The 16,723-nt window shown below is 35.9% G+C and overlaps 4 protein-coding genes across 4 annotated transcripts; 1 reads left to right on the forward strand and 3 right to left on the reverse strand.

Moving 5' to 3' along the window:
* Positions 1-1,168: 1,168 nt before the first annotated feature.
* CFL (floricaula/leafy homolog) lies at positions 1,169-3,116 on the forward strand. The gene is given in 3 exon segments (NM_001305737.1): positions 1,169-1,601; positions 1,739-2,109; positions 2,631-3,116. Coding segments are annotated over 3 exon segments (1,161 nt in total). The 3' UTR covers positions 2,988-3,116.
* A 4,934-nt stretch (positions 3,117-8,050) lies between these two features.
* LOC101206124 (ethylene-responsive transcription factor ERF115) lies at positions 8,051-8,751 on the reverse strand. Its single transcript, XM_004137969.3, has one exon. The coding sequence runs from the start codon at positions 8,607-8,609 to the stop codon at positions 8,220-8,222; it is 390 nt and encodes a 129-aa protein (XP_004138017.1). The 5' UTR covers positions 8,610-8,751; the 3' UTR covers positions 8,051-8,219.
* Positions 8,752-9,926: 1,175 nt separating this feature from the next.
* Positions 9,927-14,205, reverse strand: LOC101206361. The gene is made up of 8 exons (XM_011650411.2): positions 13,935-14,205; positions 13,426-13,582; positions 13,184-13,333; positions 12,898-13,054; positions 12,568-12,612; positions 11,662-11,827; positions 11,147-11,517; positions 9,927-10,825 (listed from the first exon to the last, which is right to left on the reverse strand). The coding sequence occupies exons 1-8, from the start codon at positions 14,130-14,132 to the stop codon at positions 10,507-10,509; spliced, it is 1,563 nt and encodes a 520-aa protein (XP_011648713.1). The 5' UTR covers positions 14,133-14,205; the 3' UTR covers positions 9,927-10,506.
* An 875-nt stretch (positions 14,206-15,080) lies between these two features.
* LOC101206600 (magnesium protoporphyrin IX methyltransferase, chloroplastic) lies at positions 15,081-16,592 on the reverse strand. Its single transcript, XM_004137971.3, has 2 exons — positions 15,835-16,592; positions 15,081-15,734 (listed from the first exon to the last, which is right to left on the reverse strand). Exons 1-2 carry the CDS (start codon positions 16,402-16,404, stop codon positions 15,351-15,353), a joined length of 954 nt encoding a protein of 317 aa, XP_004138019.1. The 5' UTR covers positions 16,405-16,592; the 3' UTR covers positions 15,081-15,350.
* Between the last annotated feature and the right edge of the window lie 131 nt (positions 16,593-16,723).

Consider the following 16,723-nt stretch of genomic DNA (forward strand, 5'->3'; position numbering starts at 1 on the left):
CGCGTGTGTAACCGATTAACTGTGCATTGACTTGGAGCATTTTTAGTATTTTACATCGTGAGTCTGTGAATTTTTTTTTAAATATTTGAAATTGTACAATATTTATATTTTGTTATATATATATATATATATATTTTAAAAGAACCCAATTAAAAATTAGTGAAAAGCATGTCATTACTGATTTAAAATCAATTTGAATATATTAAAGTTGAATTTAAAGGTAGAGGGGTGAAGGGTTAAATTGATTTCAATTGGAGCGAATGGGAGTAAAGTAGAAGAGGGGATAAATCCGAAATAAAGGGATAAGGTGGGGGAAGTGTATGCGTAATGAAAAGAATTAGAAAGGGACTAGCTGTTGAGGTTGTGGGTGGGGAGTGTTGAGGGTGAGGGGATTAAATTAGTCTGTGTCAAAGTACAAAAGGATCAGCCTTTTCAGTGAGGTCTGGACTGGAGCAAGTGCAGCCGCTTGGCTAAAGGCAAAATCACTGACTTCGCTGAACCCTCTGCCTCTGTACTTTCTCCTCTTTGCAAAATTGTATTTTTCTTTTTATTGCTTAAAATTCCAACCCCATTCAAGCAAATGACCAAGATGACCCTTCCGGACTAAGCAGATGAAGATGGGTCCGGGTGGGAATTAAGAATTATATGTATAATTAGTGATTAAACAAGTACTGGTAGTCTCTCAATTGGATTCAAACACATGCATTAACAAAGCAAGCTCGTGATAGGAATAGGGTTAAGTTGGTACTTGAAGAGAGTCACCACCTTGCAGGCTTTACTGCCCATATTTTTGTATTGACATACGCTGAGCCAGCGCCACCTAGTTAGTTACGCAAACGCTGTGGAAGAAAGTTGGCAAGTTTCTGTGGACAAGACTATGAGGTTGAGGTGAGGGCATTTCCCGTAATTTGGTGAAGGGTTGCCTTTATAGGGTGCAACAGATCTCTTCCCAACCACCCCTTGCTCTTGTTTTCTTTCTCTCTGTGGCCTCTTGTCTCCTGAGATTTGCGACCCCAGACCGAAGCAAAGGAAGGTCGGAAAAAGAGCGACAGGTTGCGTTGTTTCTAGTTGCGTACCCTACGCACACACAAACACATAGCACCGCACCAACACCAGCACCAGCACCAGCACCAGCACCAGCACCAGCACTACATATCCAATTCCTCAAATGGATCCAGAAACCCTCTCCGCCACTTTGTTCAAATGGGAGCCTCGAGAAATGGTGGGAGGCGGCAGCGGCGCACCCCTCCCAGCACCACTGCCCCCCTACTCGCTGCGGCCGAGGGAGTTGGGATTGGGAGGCCTGGAGGATTTGTTTCAGGCTTACGGAATCAGGTACTACACTGCCGCTAAAATTGCAGAACTCGGATTCACCGTCAGCACCCTCGTGGACATGAAAGACGAAGAGTTGGAGGACATGATGAACAGCCTCTCTCACATTTTCCGCTGGGACCTTCTAGTGGGTGAAAGGTACGGAATTAAGGCTGCTGTACGAGCCGAACGCAGACGTCTAGATGACGAGATTGAATCCTCCAGACGCCGTCACCTCTTGTCCAACGATACCACTACTAACGTCGTTCTCGATGCCCTCTCTCAGGAAGGTCAGATACGTCTAATTTTCCCTTCCTTTTCTATATCCGGATTGTTTGGCTCTCCCCTTCTTTTTCGCGTCGAACATTTTAATACATGGAAGCATTTAGGTGATAAAGCATGACTAGACGTGTAATAACAATAACAGGGCTATCGGAAGAGCCGGTGCAGCAGGAGAAAGAGGCGGTGGGGAGCGGGGGAGGAGGAGGAGCGTGGGAGGCAGTTGTAGCCGCTGAGATGAGGAAGAAGCAGCGTAGGAGAAATGGATCAAAAAAGAAGCAGGTGATAGCGATGGAGGAGGATAACGATGAAAATGAGGGAGCTGGGGACGAGGAGGAGAATATGGAAGTCAGCGAGAGACAGCGGGAGCATCCATTCATCGTAACCGAGCCAGGGGAGGTTGCACGAGGAAAGAAAAACGGCCTCGACTATCTTTTTCACCTCTATGAACAGTGTCGTGAATTTTTGATCCAAGTCCAGAACATTGCCAAGGAAAGAGGAGAAAAATGCCCCACTAAGGTATTCTTTTTTTTTTTTTTCTTTCCTCTATTGGGGGGACTGCCTTTCCTTTCCTTGCCATAATCAACTTGAGCACCTCACCCAATCTGCGGTTCAAAACATGATCTTGGTCGTTACTCTAATTCTAAATAGTCTATTCTTAAATAGATATCATTTTGAGCTTATGGGATTTTAATGAGCTATAATGTAAATGGGCAATACAATGGAGGAATGAAGGGAAGTGAAGGAGGGGGCCCGTATGGTCTAAACAAAAAGTAGAAAGCGTGACAAGTGATGTGCAGTGAAGGGGAGAGATGAGTGTGTCGAAACGTGGACTGTGCAGTTATCTTTTGTGATGATTTCGTACTGTATGATACGCTGAGGGGGCAGTCAAAGATGGCGATTGGATAGTGGTTAATTAACTGACAAGGAGAGTGATGACGAGGATGATGATAATAATAATCTGCGTTGGTATTTCGTTTTGAAGCTTTGAATTGTTTGTTAAATTGTAAATCTTGGGTTGTGTGTATACAATCGGGCAGGTGACGAACCAGGTGTTTAGATATGCAAAGAAGGCGGGTGCAAGTTACATAAATAAGCCGAAAATGAGACACTACGTGCATTGCTATGCACTGCATTGTCTGGACGAGGAGGCGTCGAACGCATTGAGGAGCGTTTTCAAAGAGAGAGGCGAAAATGTGGGAGCTTGGCGACAGGCATGCTATAAGCCTCTGGTGACCATAGCAGGTACCCAAGGTTGGGACATCGATGCCATTTTCAATGCACATCCACGCCTTGCCATCTGGTATGTGCCTACCAAACTCCGCCAACTCTGCCACGCAGAGCGCAATGGTTCGACGGCCTCCACCTCCACTGCCTCCGCTCACTTGCCTTTTTAATTTCAGTCTCTCTTGTCAAGAATCGAGAGATGATAGCTTGCGCACTGTGAGGAAACTAGGTCCTTATTCGAATATGGAATGCAATGCCACCTTCTCTTTTGAGATCATATATTCATATATAATTTAATAATGTGTAGATCCCATGCTGCCTCTCCATAAAATTTAACTTCAATTTCGGCTTAGAAATAATACCTAGAAGTCTGTCGTCATTTTTTCAAAAAGAAGAAAAAAAGACAATTGTCCCGTTGAACTTAGTCCACACCTACCAATATCCTATGAAAATCTAATTATAATTTTATTTTATTGATAGATAAATGGTAATGAATCTTAATCACTAACATTTAAATGGTTAATCACTAACGTTGAACTTAATCACTAAATGGTTATATTTGCACTTCTTCTATGATTTATTTGCAATTTCAATTATTAATGGATCAATCATTTACCAATATATTAGATTGTTTTGTGAGCTTTTAATTTAGGGTGTTGCAACCAGTAAATTTTCTGATGAATGATATAACAACATTCTAAACCCTTAAAATTAGTTATTATTGCTATATATATATATATATATATGTATTGCTGTTTCTTCTCTTCTTCTCTTTCCTCTCATTCTTTAAGGCTTTTTCACTAGGTTTGAGGTTTAAGTTATGAACCAATACGTAGTCTGATGCTAATTTATACAAATAATTGAAGGGTAATATTATGAAATATCTATTATACAATTAAATTAATAGAGAAGGAAAACTTGAATTTTCTTTTAAGACGGTAACTAACTCAATTCAAACATCTTAATTTTATGGATTTAACTTTTCCCCTTCCCTTTTTTTTTTTTTTTAAACATTTCTAATGTAATTGATATCTTTTTTTTTTGCCATAACTTCTAATATGCATATTTGTTTTTTTTAAAAAAAATAGAATGGATAACCTTTTGGCATAAAATATTAAGGTTATAGCAACTTTTAAAACAATTCATAAATATAGTAATTTTTTTATTTTGTATATTTCTAAAATACCCTTGTTTTAAGTGTAATTGTAATGAGTAGTATTGTAGAAGAATTAATTGTAAATATAGCAACATTTATCCAATTTTTTGGTTTTTTCTTTTTTTTTTTTGTTTATTTAAAAAATAGCCTTGATTTTAATTATGGCCATCCTCTTATCCGACACTCATCATATATATTTGTTGGAATTCTCTCCTCTTACTCACTTCATACATCCTCTCCAACATTTCTCTCCTTCTCTGCTCATGTGATCGATTTACGGGAACATGGTGGAATTTGTAAGAAATGACGAAATTGAAAGTTTGGATTTCTTGACAAATGAATTTTTAGGTTCTATCCTAGAGAATATTGGAAACTTATCAAAACTAATAGAATTTTTAACTAAAGCAACAACAAATCTAACCGGTGGAATCAACTTACGAGTTTAGACTCTTGATATAATCAACGTGGAATTTCAAGTCGAATATCTTCATATAGGAAGTATGTAAGTTTAGATTTAAGCCACAACCTTCTAATTAGCAAAATTTCATTGATTTATCATTCAAATTAAAATGAATTCATCGTCGCCAAATCCAATCCGTTGTTCATATAAATATTTATATAGTTAGTTACACTAAACATTACCAATAATATGAGTGTTTTTACGGAAAAAAATCAAAGCAAAAACAAAACGATTAGAAACTTATATATTTTGTTGAAAAATAAATTTAACTTTTCTTTTAAGTATATTTAGTGATAAAAGTTTTACCTCTAGTCCACACATAAAGAAAAACAACAATAATGAAACTACCTTTCTTCAAGTCTATGAAAACCTATCATCAATAGATTTAAATCAACAACACTAGAAAAACAATAATTAAACTATACCTTTGTTTATTTTTCATGAAAATATATTCAATTCATTTTTCAAGTATATCAAGGTTAGAAACGTAGCGTCGATAGACACTAATTAACAAGTACACTAAAATAACTACAATTATATACGTATTATGCTTACTTTATATGAGAATTCAACTTTCTCGAAATCTATCAATGATAAAAATTAAACCTATCATCGATAAACTTTAATAAGCCAAAAACAATAATGAAACTATACATTTTCTTACTTTTCATGAAAATAAATTCATCTTTCTTTATGTCTAACCAAAACCTATCATGGGAGCTAGGCCATCAAACTACACAACAAAAACATAATTGAAACTATATATTTTCTTATTTCTAATGAAAATAAAATCAACTTTCTTCAAGTGTACCACTAATCAAAACTCATCGTTGATAGACTATAAACAACAAAAAAGGAAAAAAAAAAACCCATACATTTTATCACTTTTCATGAAAATATATTAGACTTTCTTCTACTCTATCACTAATAGAAACATATCATCGATAGATAGTAGAGTACTAATCAACAACCTCAAAAAAAATAACATTGAAACTATGTATTTTCTTACTTTTCATAAATATAAATTCAACTTTCTTCAAATATATACTGGTAATGAAAACATATCATTGATAGACTCTAATGAACAACACAAAAATAAAAGGAAATCACTTTAAATATATTTTTATGATATGGTTGTATCATTGATGGAAGTTTATTGATTACAAAAGTTTATCATTGATAAAAGCATTAACAATTAATTTATACGAATTATCAAAACTAAACAAAAGTTGTGAATCATGCTAATATGTTTTCAAGGATATGCATATTTTCATCATCAATATAGGTTGATCAGCGATAAAAGTGTATCACTTGTAGGCTTGAACTATTACTAAACAATTTTTATCATTTAGAGAAAAAAAATCATGAACTACACTGATATATTTTCAATGATAAGCTTTAATTCTATCATTGATAAAATTTTATCACTTAGAAAAGTATATTATTGATAATGTTATGTCAATAATTGAAAAGTATATTATTGATAATGTTATGTCAATAATTGTCTGTGATACAAAAATATTGATGATAGTGGTAAATTAGTAATGACGGTATATAAACCAACAATACTTTACTATCACCGATAAACTGATGTATTTATTTGATAGAATATTGATGATGATAGTATGGTATCAATGATAATTTTCTATAAAATTGAGAATTTAGTGCCTCAAACATATTTTTGGTGTTTTTAATGGTTTTTTTTTTACTTAGACTAAAATAAATCTTGTTATACTTGCAATTAGTTTTAAATTTTGCTACTTTTGCAACATTTTAACCTTATTTTGCAACGTTTAAAAATATTTCCAATCAAAATATTATAAAGATTCGACCAACATCCGAATCCACAAATCAACCAAAACTTATATTCACTAACAACAAGTCTATTATTAATGGCAGACTTTGCCGTAGATATAGGCATTAGTATATGTGGTAAAGCTAAAAAAATTAAAATCAAGCCCGTGTTAAAATAAAATCAAGTTTGTGTATTGGAATTTTGGGTATTAATTATTGTAATTAGTATTTGTTTCAATTAATGAAATTTGGAGTGTGTTTTGACATTGTAATTCTCCCATTAATTCATTGTCCATGGCATTGCTCATGACAATTAGTACCTAATTAGCAGTATAGACTTCCGTGGAGTCATTGATAGGTGTAGATGTTATTAGTTGATGGTCTTAGCTATTTCTACTTCAGATAGGTTAAGTACTTTATGTTTGGATATTGAATTTTGGCCTGTGGTTTAGGCGAGGTTTTTTTTCTTCCCAATTTTGGTTATTTTATCCACATTTTCGTTAATATCGTTGAATTGAAAAATACGAGTTGTTACAATTGAATAGTCGGGTGAGATGAAAAATTGGACTGCAGTAGGGAAGAGGGTATAGACTTGTAGGGATATGAAGAGGATGAGGTGATGAATCTGATGATCATGACAAAATTGCTGACATTGTAGGTGAAGAAAGACCCATGTACAATAAAATTAGTGATGGAGGTATAGGGGTGTGGGAGAAACAATGGAGGATAGGATGGTTAGAAATAGGAAGAGCTGTGTATTATTGGAGGATTAAAGCAAATGTAGTAATTTTATTTTATGAGTTGTTTGAGGATTAAAGCAAATGTAGGCTAAGTCAAAAGAGTATAACAAAAGAAAACAAAATTTATAAAATATAACAAAGATTTCATATTCTAGCTTCATATTTAAAACAAATTTTGTTTTTGAAATCTAAAAATGAAAGAAAAACTAAAACTTTGAAATACATATATATATATATATATATATACATAAAATTTGTTTGTTTTGATCTGAAGCTAGTTTGAACGTGGGGAGAGATATATATGTGGAAAGTGATGGTGTATGGGGCCGTAAACGTTGACAATTATGGGGAGGAGCCGAAAGAGCAGAGTCAAGAAATTAAACACCATTTGTGTTGGACGCCTTCTTTTTTTAAAAAAAAATTGAAGCAAATAAAAAGGCACCATCCAATCATCTATTTAAATTGAATCTACACAACGGTAGCTACCATTTCGTGTCAGGACCTCTCATTTACCTAACTTCCACATGCATTTGGTCAGTATTCAAAAAGTTGGTATGAAGCAACTTAATGATATGGTAGTGCAGGGTGTGCATGGAAAGACAAAGGGAAAAGGATTTGAGTTGGGTCTGAAAGCGGCGGTTAAGATCAAAGTAAACCGCGTTGTCAATTGTCATCATTAGTTATCAGCCGAATTCGATGACTCTTTATTGTTGGAATTGGAACCACACCGCCCCGCACGCACCACCTCCCATTCACTTCCTAATCAATTACCCATAAGAAATTAGGAAGAGTTGATTAATTATACCATGAGAGATGGAGGTGCCTCGGCATCCACTTCTACTATGTGTGTTTGAGTATAACTGATCTGTGTATATATATCTCTCTAACCCTAACCCTCCAATTCATTTTGGAGTTAAATTTAATTGTTATTACATAAGTGTGAGTAATATAATCAAACTTGCTGCATGCGCAATTAGCCTAGCCTAATTAATGAAGATACTCGATCCTTAGAGTATATAAAAGTAATGTAATTAGATGAGACGTGTGCAGTAGCTGGGGACGTATATAAGTATGCAAAACGCCTTATGTGAATGTTACAACTGGGATGTGCATATATAATCATAATTTTATAAGTAGTTGCTGAGAAAAATCAAAATATATATAGAACGTGAAAAGTAATTAAAGATATATAGTGGCAGCTAGCTAGGTAAGTGAACTAAAAACAAGATTAACAATAAGTAATTAAATTAAACTAAAAGCGGTGGTTTTGGTAATCATCCTGATGATGATAGGGGGCATAGGGGTATGATGGTGGGGTGGTAAGTCTCTCAGGGAAGTTAAGCTTGGCTTTTGTGCCCTTAAATCTGAGGGCAGCTTCATCGTAAGCAAGTGCCGCAGCCTCGGCAGTGTCAAAGGTGCCCAACCACACTCTTGCTGCCTTTTTTGGATCACGAATCTCAGCAGCCCATTTTCCCCACGGTCTCTGCCTTACTCCTCGATAATGTCGGCTTTCCCTTTTCACTCCTTCTTCATTATCTCCCCGCGCTGATGCTGCAGGTTCTTCTACTACTGATAGGCTTCTGCTACTCCCACTGCCACTCCCACTCCCACTCGTTATCACTTGAGTTAACGCAGATACCATCGCCGACGTGTCATATTCAGATCTAGCTGAGTAGATCGGGAACGGATTTTCTTCCTCCGATTCATCGGAACAAAGTGCTCTCTTCCCTCGCTTCGGATCCACTTTTAATTTTTCCCTTTCCTTGATATACCTTCTCCGGGGTGCCCCTTTTCCCTTACCAACCTATCCTCTCTCTCTATATATAGATTTTGTTATGGCTTTCTCATTTGTTAAAACAATAAATTTAAAATAAAAAAATAAAAGCAAAAAACTTTTTACACACTTGTGTTTGGTTGGTTTATTTTACAAAATATTTTATTCTTACTTGAATACTTTTAACATTCATGACATTTGTTCCTTTTTTAGAACTGCTTTTCTAGTGGTCCTCTAATTTCGTTGATGGATTTCATGTGTTAGCATTCACATATAGTTAGAACCTCAAAATTTATGAAATGGATGATTTTGTTAATTCACAGATGAATTAATATGTGATTAAGATATACCCATATCAAAATTATATTAAAAAAAAATCTTTTTTTATAAAATCATATGCCACCGTTGAAAAATCAAATGATATAAATAACGATCCAAATGGGGAAAACAATCATAACAAAACAAACAAAAAACAACTTCCATAATTACACAATTAAGCCTTGAGTTTGAGCCCATAATTACATAATTACAAAAAACAACTTCCATAATTACATAATTACATAATTACATAACTGGTATACGATCTTGAACCGTTTAGATCTTAGTACACGATCGTTTAGGTCTAGAAGAGGAAATATATAAGAGATGATGAAGAACGTTTACCAAGTAGGGATTTGAAGAAGTGAAAAATCGAAGCAAGAAATTCTAAAAGAGAAAAAGTGAAATATGGTCCGCAATATTCAAGAGCAAACCTGGAATTTACGAAAATATTTTGGATTTTTTTATTTTATTACATACCTGAACTGTAAAATTTTGTTGTTTTGTTATATTTATGAAAACTAACCTATAAAATATATCACATATACTTAAATATTTATACACAATTGAAAGTAAAATTGCAATAAAAAATAAATTTTATATTTAATTTTATTGCTACTAAAAATATTTAAAAAAATTAATTCGTAGATAAATGACCACAATATGTCAAACTCATGACCTCTTCGTTAGCTATTGACATTTTTTATTTTTGTATCGACTTTATTTTACAACTTTAATTTTTGTAGTTATTGACCTTTTTTATTTTTGTCTCCGATATTCCTTTCAATTCTTTTACCCAACATAAGAATAGAAGACACGGTATCACCTATTATATTCTCCAGAACAGAAAAGGGTTCCTGGCACATCTAAGCCAATAATCACTCGAGTAAACTTTTGTTCCTGTGGAATAAACACCAACCATTGAATGGACATATCCATAGCATTGGCATGAACCATTACTGCAAAACGAAAGTTTTTAACTTAGTGCACCATCGCACAGCTGCTCATTCTTTTCACTTAACTGGAATGGCGAAGACTGCACAAATAAGTGATTTGATCCCTCTTACAATTTGGAAATTTTCTCCTTCAATAGCAACTAGTCAGATCGTGCTACATAAGTTTCAAATGGCAGGAAGGCACCAGCACAAATTTGCAATTCCTTTAAAATACATGTAGGGCAACAAAATCAACAAATTTTCTACATATATTCCCGCAAACTTACCAAATAACAAGCCAAAGCTTCGTCAAGTCTTCACAACCACATTGCTATCCATTGCACTCCTCCAGACAACAACTCAAGCCCATTTTTTGCTTCTATCCTTTGATCCACTGTATCTAAATCACTTCTTGATAAGTTGTTTAGGGAAAGTGCCAAAACGTCCATCAACATGATATGGCCCTCTTATGGCAGTTAGCATGCAGCATTAATAACTTGCACATTGAATATCTAGACCATTTTGTGCAGTCCAATGTTCAAATCAGATGAAATGGAAACAAGAAAAGGAAGAGAACGGAGCCAAACAGCTTTGAAGACGCGCTTCTGATGAGCTTTAAGTGATTGAGATGGCATGTGAGAATTATACCTGATGTCAAAAACATGAATTACAGGATCTGATGAACCAGACGTTAAGTGTAATCCATTTGGTGACCATGACTGCTTTATCAAAGCTGATTGGGATTCACTGTTTTCTTGCTTCCACCCAAAACTGTGGACTTCTTTCTGTTCCAATCTAATGTCAAATAATCTAAGTTGATTTTCTGGACTCCTGCATATAAGACAGTAAAAGCACCCTTGAATGTTTTACAGACCAATGTCTCATACATAAGCAGACCCTCCAGGGGTCCAAATCTATGCATTTAAAAACAAGTTCCATTTAGGGAAAGTACTTCATTATGGCGTGTCAATTTCTATTAGTTGAATATTGACATTTTGCTTGTTTCTCCTTTGGAAATCAAATTTATCAATTGAAAATGTATTTGCATTTAGAAAGCACATTTCGAAAAAAGCAATGCACATACTTCTAAATATTGAAGACAATTGCAGAAAACGTAACTAAAAATCTTATTTTAAATAAGGTGTTTCTCACCCTGTCTGGACCATGAACAGGTTAAAGTCACATGGATTAGGCAACACGCTCATACATTTACTCTCTAGTTGATGCTTGAAGAGTGTGCTTCCTACTTGAACATCAAAACCAAGGAGTCTCTTGTCTGAACCTGCAGAAAGTACGATTTGCTTCATCTGCATCCCAGAGACACCCATGACAGCAGAAGAGTGCAGATTCCTGTGCAACAGCTCTGGTTTCCACGTGTTGTATTTATCTCTCATATTCCATAAAACGACAGCATGATCACTGCCACCGGTAATGAACGGAACAGAATCCCAAGGCAAGAAACTAATGTCATTGATAATGCCTTTAACATGAGGCTTATCCTCTAAGAAAGTAACACTTGCCTTCTGTCAATAGATATACGCATAGAAAAGCCTCAAACTCTTATGTTATAGAATAAAATGTTTTGAAGGTACGTCATACTTTGTAGTGCCAATAATTTGTATCACATGGAACCAAGCATGAAATAGAATAATCAGCATACAACTTACCTCTTTAGTCCTATTGAAATTCAAGACCGATATTTGAGAATCTCCACCATCAGCGTTGTACACAGAAAAAAGGTTGTTTCCACCCGGGTGCCAAGCTATACCTTCAGGCCATCTCCTCTGCTTTTGAGACAGACAGTTTGTAGCACAAAGAAGAGAAGCAAAAGACCTGAAAAATGAAAACAAGAGAAGCAGGGGACAATAAAATAACCTTCAACTCCAATGTGGGCTTTGTATCTTAAAAACCACCAAAAGAAACATCACACTAGTAATATATGGACTAAATGAACTATCTCATAAACATTGGGAACTTGATAGTAGACTAAATTGACCTATTGTCCAAACCTCAAGGACTAAGAAGGTATTTTATCCTAATTAAATAAAATGTGATCAAAACCCATCATATTATATTTATCAACTATATTATTCTAAAAAGAACTGACATTATGCAACTTTTGGATAGGTAAGAAAGACTGGATTGTAGATTTATAGCATATTTCCATTAGCCTTTTTCCTTAACAACTAATATCATTAACGGAAATTAGTCATAGCGTTAGTACTGGAGAACCAAACATGTACTTTTCCATAATATTAGAGTTGTAACAGTTAAACCAATTGTTTAAAGCTCAAGGGCACAGTCAATCGGTTTAACCTATCTTGTAAAATACATGCACAAAGATTTACCATTACTTCCTGTCCAATCTAAATAACCATAATTAATTAACAAATGTTGTAAAATAAAACATTTAAAATATTTGAGCATTCACATATTTCAAGATTAAATTCTAATATTCTATAAAGGAAAGCTAAATTGCTACATTTGAAGATTAAAACAAAGGTTATTATAGTCACAATATTCTGTTTGGATTAAGTTAAACACAAGTCAAAAAATGATGGAGCAAGACTTACCCCTTCGACTGAATTTGCCACAGGTTGATCATTCCATCCAAAGCACTACGCAAGTCCCAACATCAAGCACTTGTTAGATTGTTTGGTCACTGTGTACCATCTTCTACATTATACATATAGAAATAGCAGGGGCTTCTTAACAAGAGAAAAAAAACCAGTTGATAGAAATGCCATTAAGGTGACATTAGGAAATACTTCCCGAACTTGGGCCATACATAATATTTTGTTTGTATAAATATTCCTGTTCTGTTATATGTATGTTCATTTGTATTCTGTGCATTCTTTCAGATGTTCTACATTTATATGTCTTTAAATATAACTATCGTTTACCTAGTAACAAAAAGTTGGTCATTGACTGGACCTGGAGCAAGGCTTCTCAGTTTTCTCTTGTGCTGACTAGTAAAATAATAACTAGCATCCAGTTGGGCAGTCAATGAGGAAGAGCTACTACGTACTAATGAAATCAGTTCCTTGTGATCTTTTTGTTCTGAAATACACAATGCAGGCATCATGAGTGCAAACATGGGAGGACCTAAGATGTAGTACAGTACATCATCTGAAACTAATGAAGTGTCATGAAAAACGATAGCACTTAAACAGAGGGTTAAAGCGTTACCAAACTTTCTTCTTTTCATATCACTCTGATCATCAACTCTCCCAATAGTGACCATACAAGGTTTTTCTTGTTCACCTGTAGTGGCAAGATTAGAGCGATTGGGAATTGAAGGGTTGTGACTGGAACCAAGAAGTGGTTTCGCTTCCAAATCTGACAGTATTCAAAATAGGAGATCAGAGATAGTTAAAAAAGTAGCAATAGTAGAAGACAGCGTAAACTAACTAGGCAGAGTATATAACAACCCCCATTGCCATGAATAGGAGAGGTTGATGTAGGCTCAGCCTCCACACATTCGAATCCACAATCCTGAGAACTTCTTGATGGCAAAGTATAACGCGGACCTTGAGAGCGAGCCAACAAAGATTCAGATTCCTGTAACCGCTTCTCTGCTTCCTCTAGCTGCAGAAGTTTTGCAAGTGCATATGAAGTGATACTACTTTTTTCAAAATATTTCTCAAGACCTGACATAAAGCTTGTTCTACGTGCCCTAAAATTAAAAGACATTCAATTCCTGACTTCAAGCAAGTAATATGAATACACAAATACGAAAATAACATTTCTAATACGTGGTTGATAAAAAGGAACCAGTCCAGCATAGATTGAAAGAAATGCGGTGATAAGAGACGAGGTAGTGCGTGGGAGTTGACATTGTTGCCAGTCAGGTATAATGATAATAATTAATAAAAAAAGATGAAGGGTAATAGGAGTAGGAGAATTGACAGGGAAAGGTAGAGGAACAAGAAGTGAAAACCTGACGAGTGTAGTAGGAAATGCGCTGCTGGAGATGGTGGACTTCACGAGTACGATGCTCGACTAGAGCAATGAGTGTCGCCTCTTGGTCTTCGACGGTGCTATTGCATTCATCTGGAGTTAGGTCTTCCGTAGTGATTTCAGGCGAGTGGGCAAAGCAAAGTTCCTCCACTTCGGGTTTCTTCACCGGCTGGGTCATTGCGATTCCTCTCTGTTAGCCCTACTCGTTTCCCGCCACCCCTTCTACACTATTTCCCTATTTGATTTTTATTTTATTTTTTTTAGAAAGAAACCGAATTTAATTTTTAAGTCCAACGGGGAGTTTCGAGTGCATTTGTTTGAAACGCATACATTATACTCTTTGTTTAAGGTATCGATTTTCTTTTTCTTTTTGCATGCTTCTATTTAGATACACAAAATATTATTTTTTACTTTATACAAACTAGTTTATTATTATATAGAATACACATTGTTATGAATTTTTATAATATCATCAATTTTAGAGATACTGATATATGATTTCATTAAATCTTGTAAAATACGTTATTTATTAAATAAATTTAATATTGTCTATAACATGATGTGTGATATTATTTTATGATGTTTTGAAATAAAATTTCATCACTTCAACTAATTTGAGAAAGATCATGGTCATATGTTAACTTCAAGATTGAAATAAACTAGTTTTTTTTACCTTGAATTTAATGGTTGGAAAATTAAAATTTTCTTATAAAATTATATTATAAATTTTTACCCATATACCCTAACCAAATATACTTAAGATAGTAATTCTTGAAAGAAATTTGAGAGAACTTATATTGATTTTTAGAGAGTAAGAACGTAATCGAGGGTGATTTGAGTAGAAAATGAAAATAAAAAAATTGAATGCTTAGTTCTGATTACAGGGCAATAAAAAGGCTTTAAATAAGCCGAAAGGTAGGATAAGGGAGGGGGCACGCGTGTTTAATGTTGTTGGCCCATTTTACCCTCTTAAACTTCAAGGCCCAAGATTACTGAAGAAGAAATCGGCCTAGAAGTACGTGGTTGTGGAGTGGATTTTCCACCAGATTTTGCCTTTTGCCCATTTGAAAAAGAAGAAAGGGATTGGTTAATTTTGTTGAATTGATTACACGTAAAAAAGAAGAAATTGAAATGAAAAATGGTAGAATGTTTCCCACTAGGTCCAGGTCCAACCTCCTCGAAGGGATGTTTTGGCTCGTAATCCTCTTTCTTAAAAAAGAGAACTTAAGCATCGGAGTTTAGATTAATATAAAGTGGAATCCATTAGCATACATAAGATAATGTTGACACTCTACTTAGGAAGCATTGTAAGTAAAAACACTGGAATACAGAAGGAGGGCGGGTAGAGGAAGTGTCAAAAGTGAAATGAAACGCAACGAAAGACAGGTGTGAAGTGTCAAGCAGGAACTGCCTCAACCAATGTGGCAAAGTAAAACTGGGTAGAGATTAGACCTCTCTTCCTTATTTTCCAGCCAGCCCTCCGCAATGCAGTCTCGACGTCGGCCTCAGAGTGCAGATATGCCCTAGTTGCCTTTGAAGGTCCGGGGAACAACTCTCCCACCCTCTTCAACAAATCGTAGTAAAATGTTTTTGGCGCAAAGCTAATGATTAAACGCTTTTCCGCTAGGGATGCAAGGTGCGCAATCATTCCGTCTGCCTTGTTCTGGGGGTAGTGTATTAAAACATCTAGACATACCACCGTATCATATTTCCCTTCCAAGCTCTCCAAATCTTTCACTTCAAATTTTGGCACCACGCCTCCCACAACCTCTTCTTTTGCCTGGAATCACATACCCAATAATTGGATCCACATCATATACAATTCAATCAAATCAGTACATTAGTATTATGAGTATGACTGAGAGAAAGGAAGTGCGCACCTTGTTTTCGGCCTCCGCGACCATAGCAGCAGAAATATCGCTAGCGAAGACCATCGCGCCTTCCTTGGCTAGCGGAATAGATAAGCTACCGGTTCCACAGCCGGCATCGCACACTGTTACTCCTCTCAGTGAGCCCTCGTCTTTCAACATCGCCATCACATTCTCCACCGTCTTGGAGTGACCCAACCTAATGTCTCGTTGCACCCGGTTCACATCATCCGTCTCTCCATAAATTTTCTTCCACCTCTGAAACCCCGAATTGTTAAAGTATTCCTTCACCACATCCTTGTCGCCACCACCCACCTCTTCGGCCTGCAGGCGGCGGCGTCTCTCCGGATCGGTCAGAGATAGAACGGCAGCCAGCGCGGCAACCGAACCGCCACCGATGGCTGCAATTGTTGCTCCGTCGACGATGGGAAGTTCGGTAGCTACAGCAGAGACATTAAGATTGAGCGTTCTTGAAAATTTAATGAGCTTGATAGGTGTTGGGGATAAGAAGAATCTAGAATTTGAGGTAGAATCGGGGTGCAAGCAAAGTGTGGGATATCGAGATAATGCAGAGTGAGCCATGGTTACCGAATAACTGCTCCTTCCGAGCGGCGGTGGCAGGGGAGAAGTATGTGAGGCTGCGTCTAAACTGTGATGAGGAGTGGCTAAGGCGCAACCCCAAGCTCATCCACACACCTCTTTGTGGATTATCTTTCACCGATTCCCCTGGGTCCCATGCTCACGGTGGCTCATCCTTGCCAAAGAAAAAAAAATAATATATGGGCTAAATTATGCAAATTACCCATTTAACTTTGTAACTCGAAAAAAAGTACACTTAAAACAAATGTCTCCCAACCTAACTTAAAAAACAGTGTTAGAAAAATGTATTTAACTCTTAACA

The sequence above is a fragment of the Cucumis sativus genome, chromosome 1, assembly GCF_000004075.3.
Source record: "Cucumis sativus cultivar 9930 chromosome 1, Cucumber_9930_V3, whole genome shotgun sequence".
Classification (NCBI taxonomy): domain Eukaryota; kingdom Viridiplantae; phylum Streptophyta; class Magnoliopsida; order Cucurbitales; family Cucurbitaceae; genus Cucumis; species Cucumis sativus.

Bases quoted from the DNA above. Each gene is read 5' to 3' on its own strand.
- LOC101206361 (XM_011650411.2), bottom strand. From the start codon at position 14,132: ATGACCCAGCCGGTGAAGAAACCCGAAGTGGAGGAACTTTGCTTTGCC. The intron at 13,583-13,934 runs GTTTTCACTTCT...AAACTTCTGCAG, and splicing joins TTTCCTACTACACTCGTCAG to CTAGAGGAAGCAGAGAAGCG. The intron at 13,334-13,425 runs GTTGTTATATAC...GAATACTGTCAG, and splicing joins TCCTATTCATGGCAATGGGG to ATTTGGAAGCGAAACCACTT.
- LOC101206600 (XM_004137971.3), bottom strand. From the start codon at position 16,404: ATGGCTCACTCTGCATTATCTCGATATCCCACACTTTGCTTGCACCCC. The intron at 15,735-15,834 runs GTGCGCACTTCC...ATGTGATTCCAG, and splicing joins TCGCGGAGGCCGAAAACAAG to GCAAAAGAAGAGGTTGTGGG.
- LOC101206124 (XM_004137969.3), bottom strand. From the start codon at position 8,609: ATGGTATCTGCGTTAACTCAAGTGATAACGAGTGGGAGTGGGAGTGGC.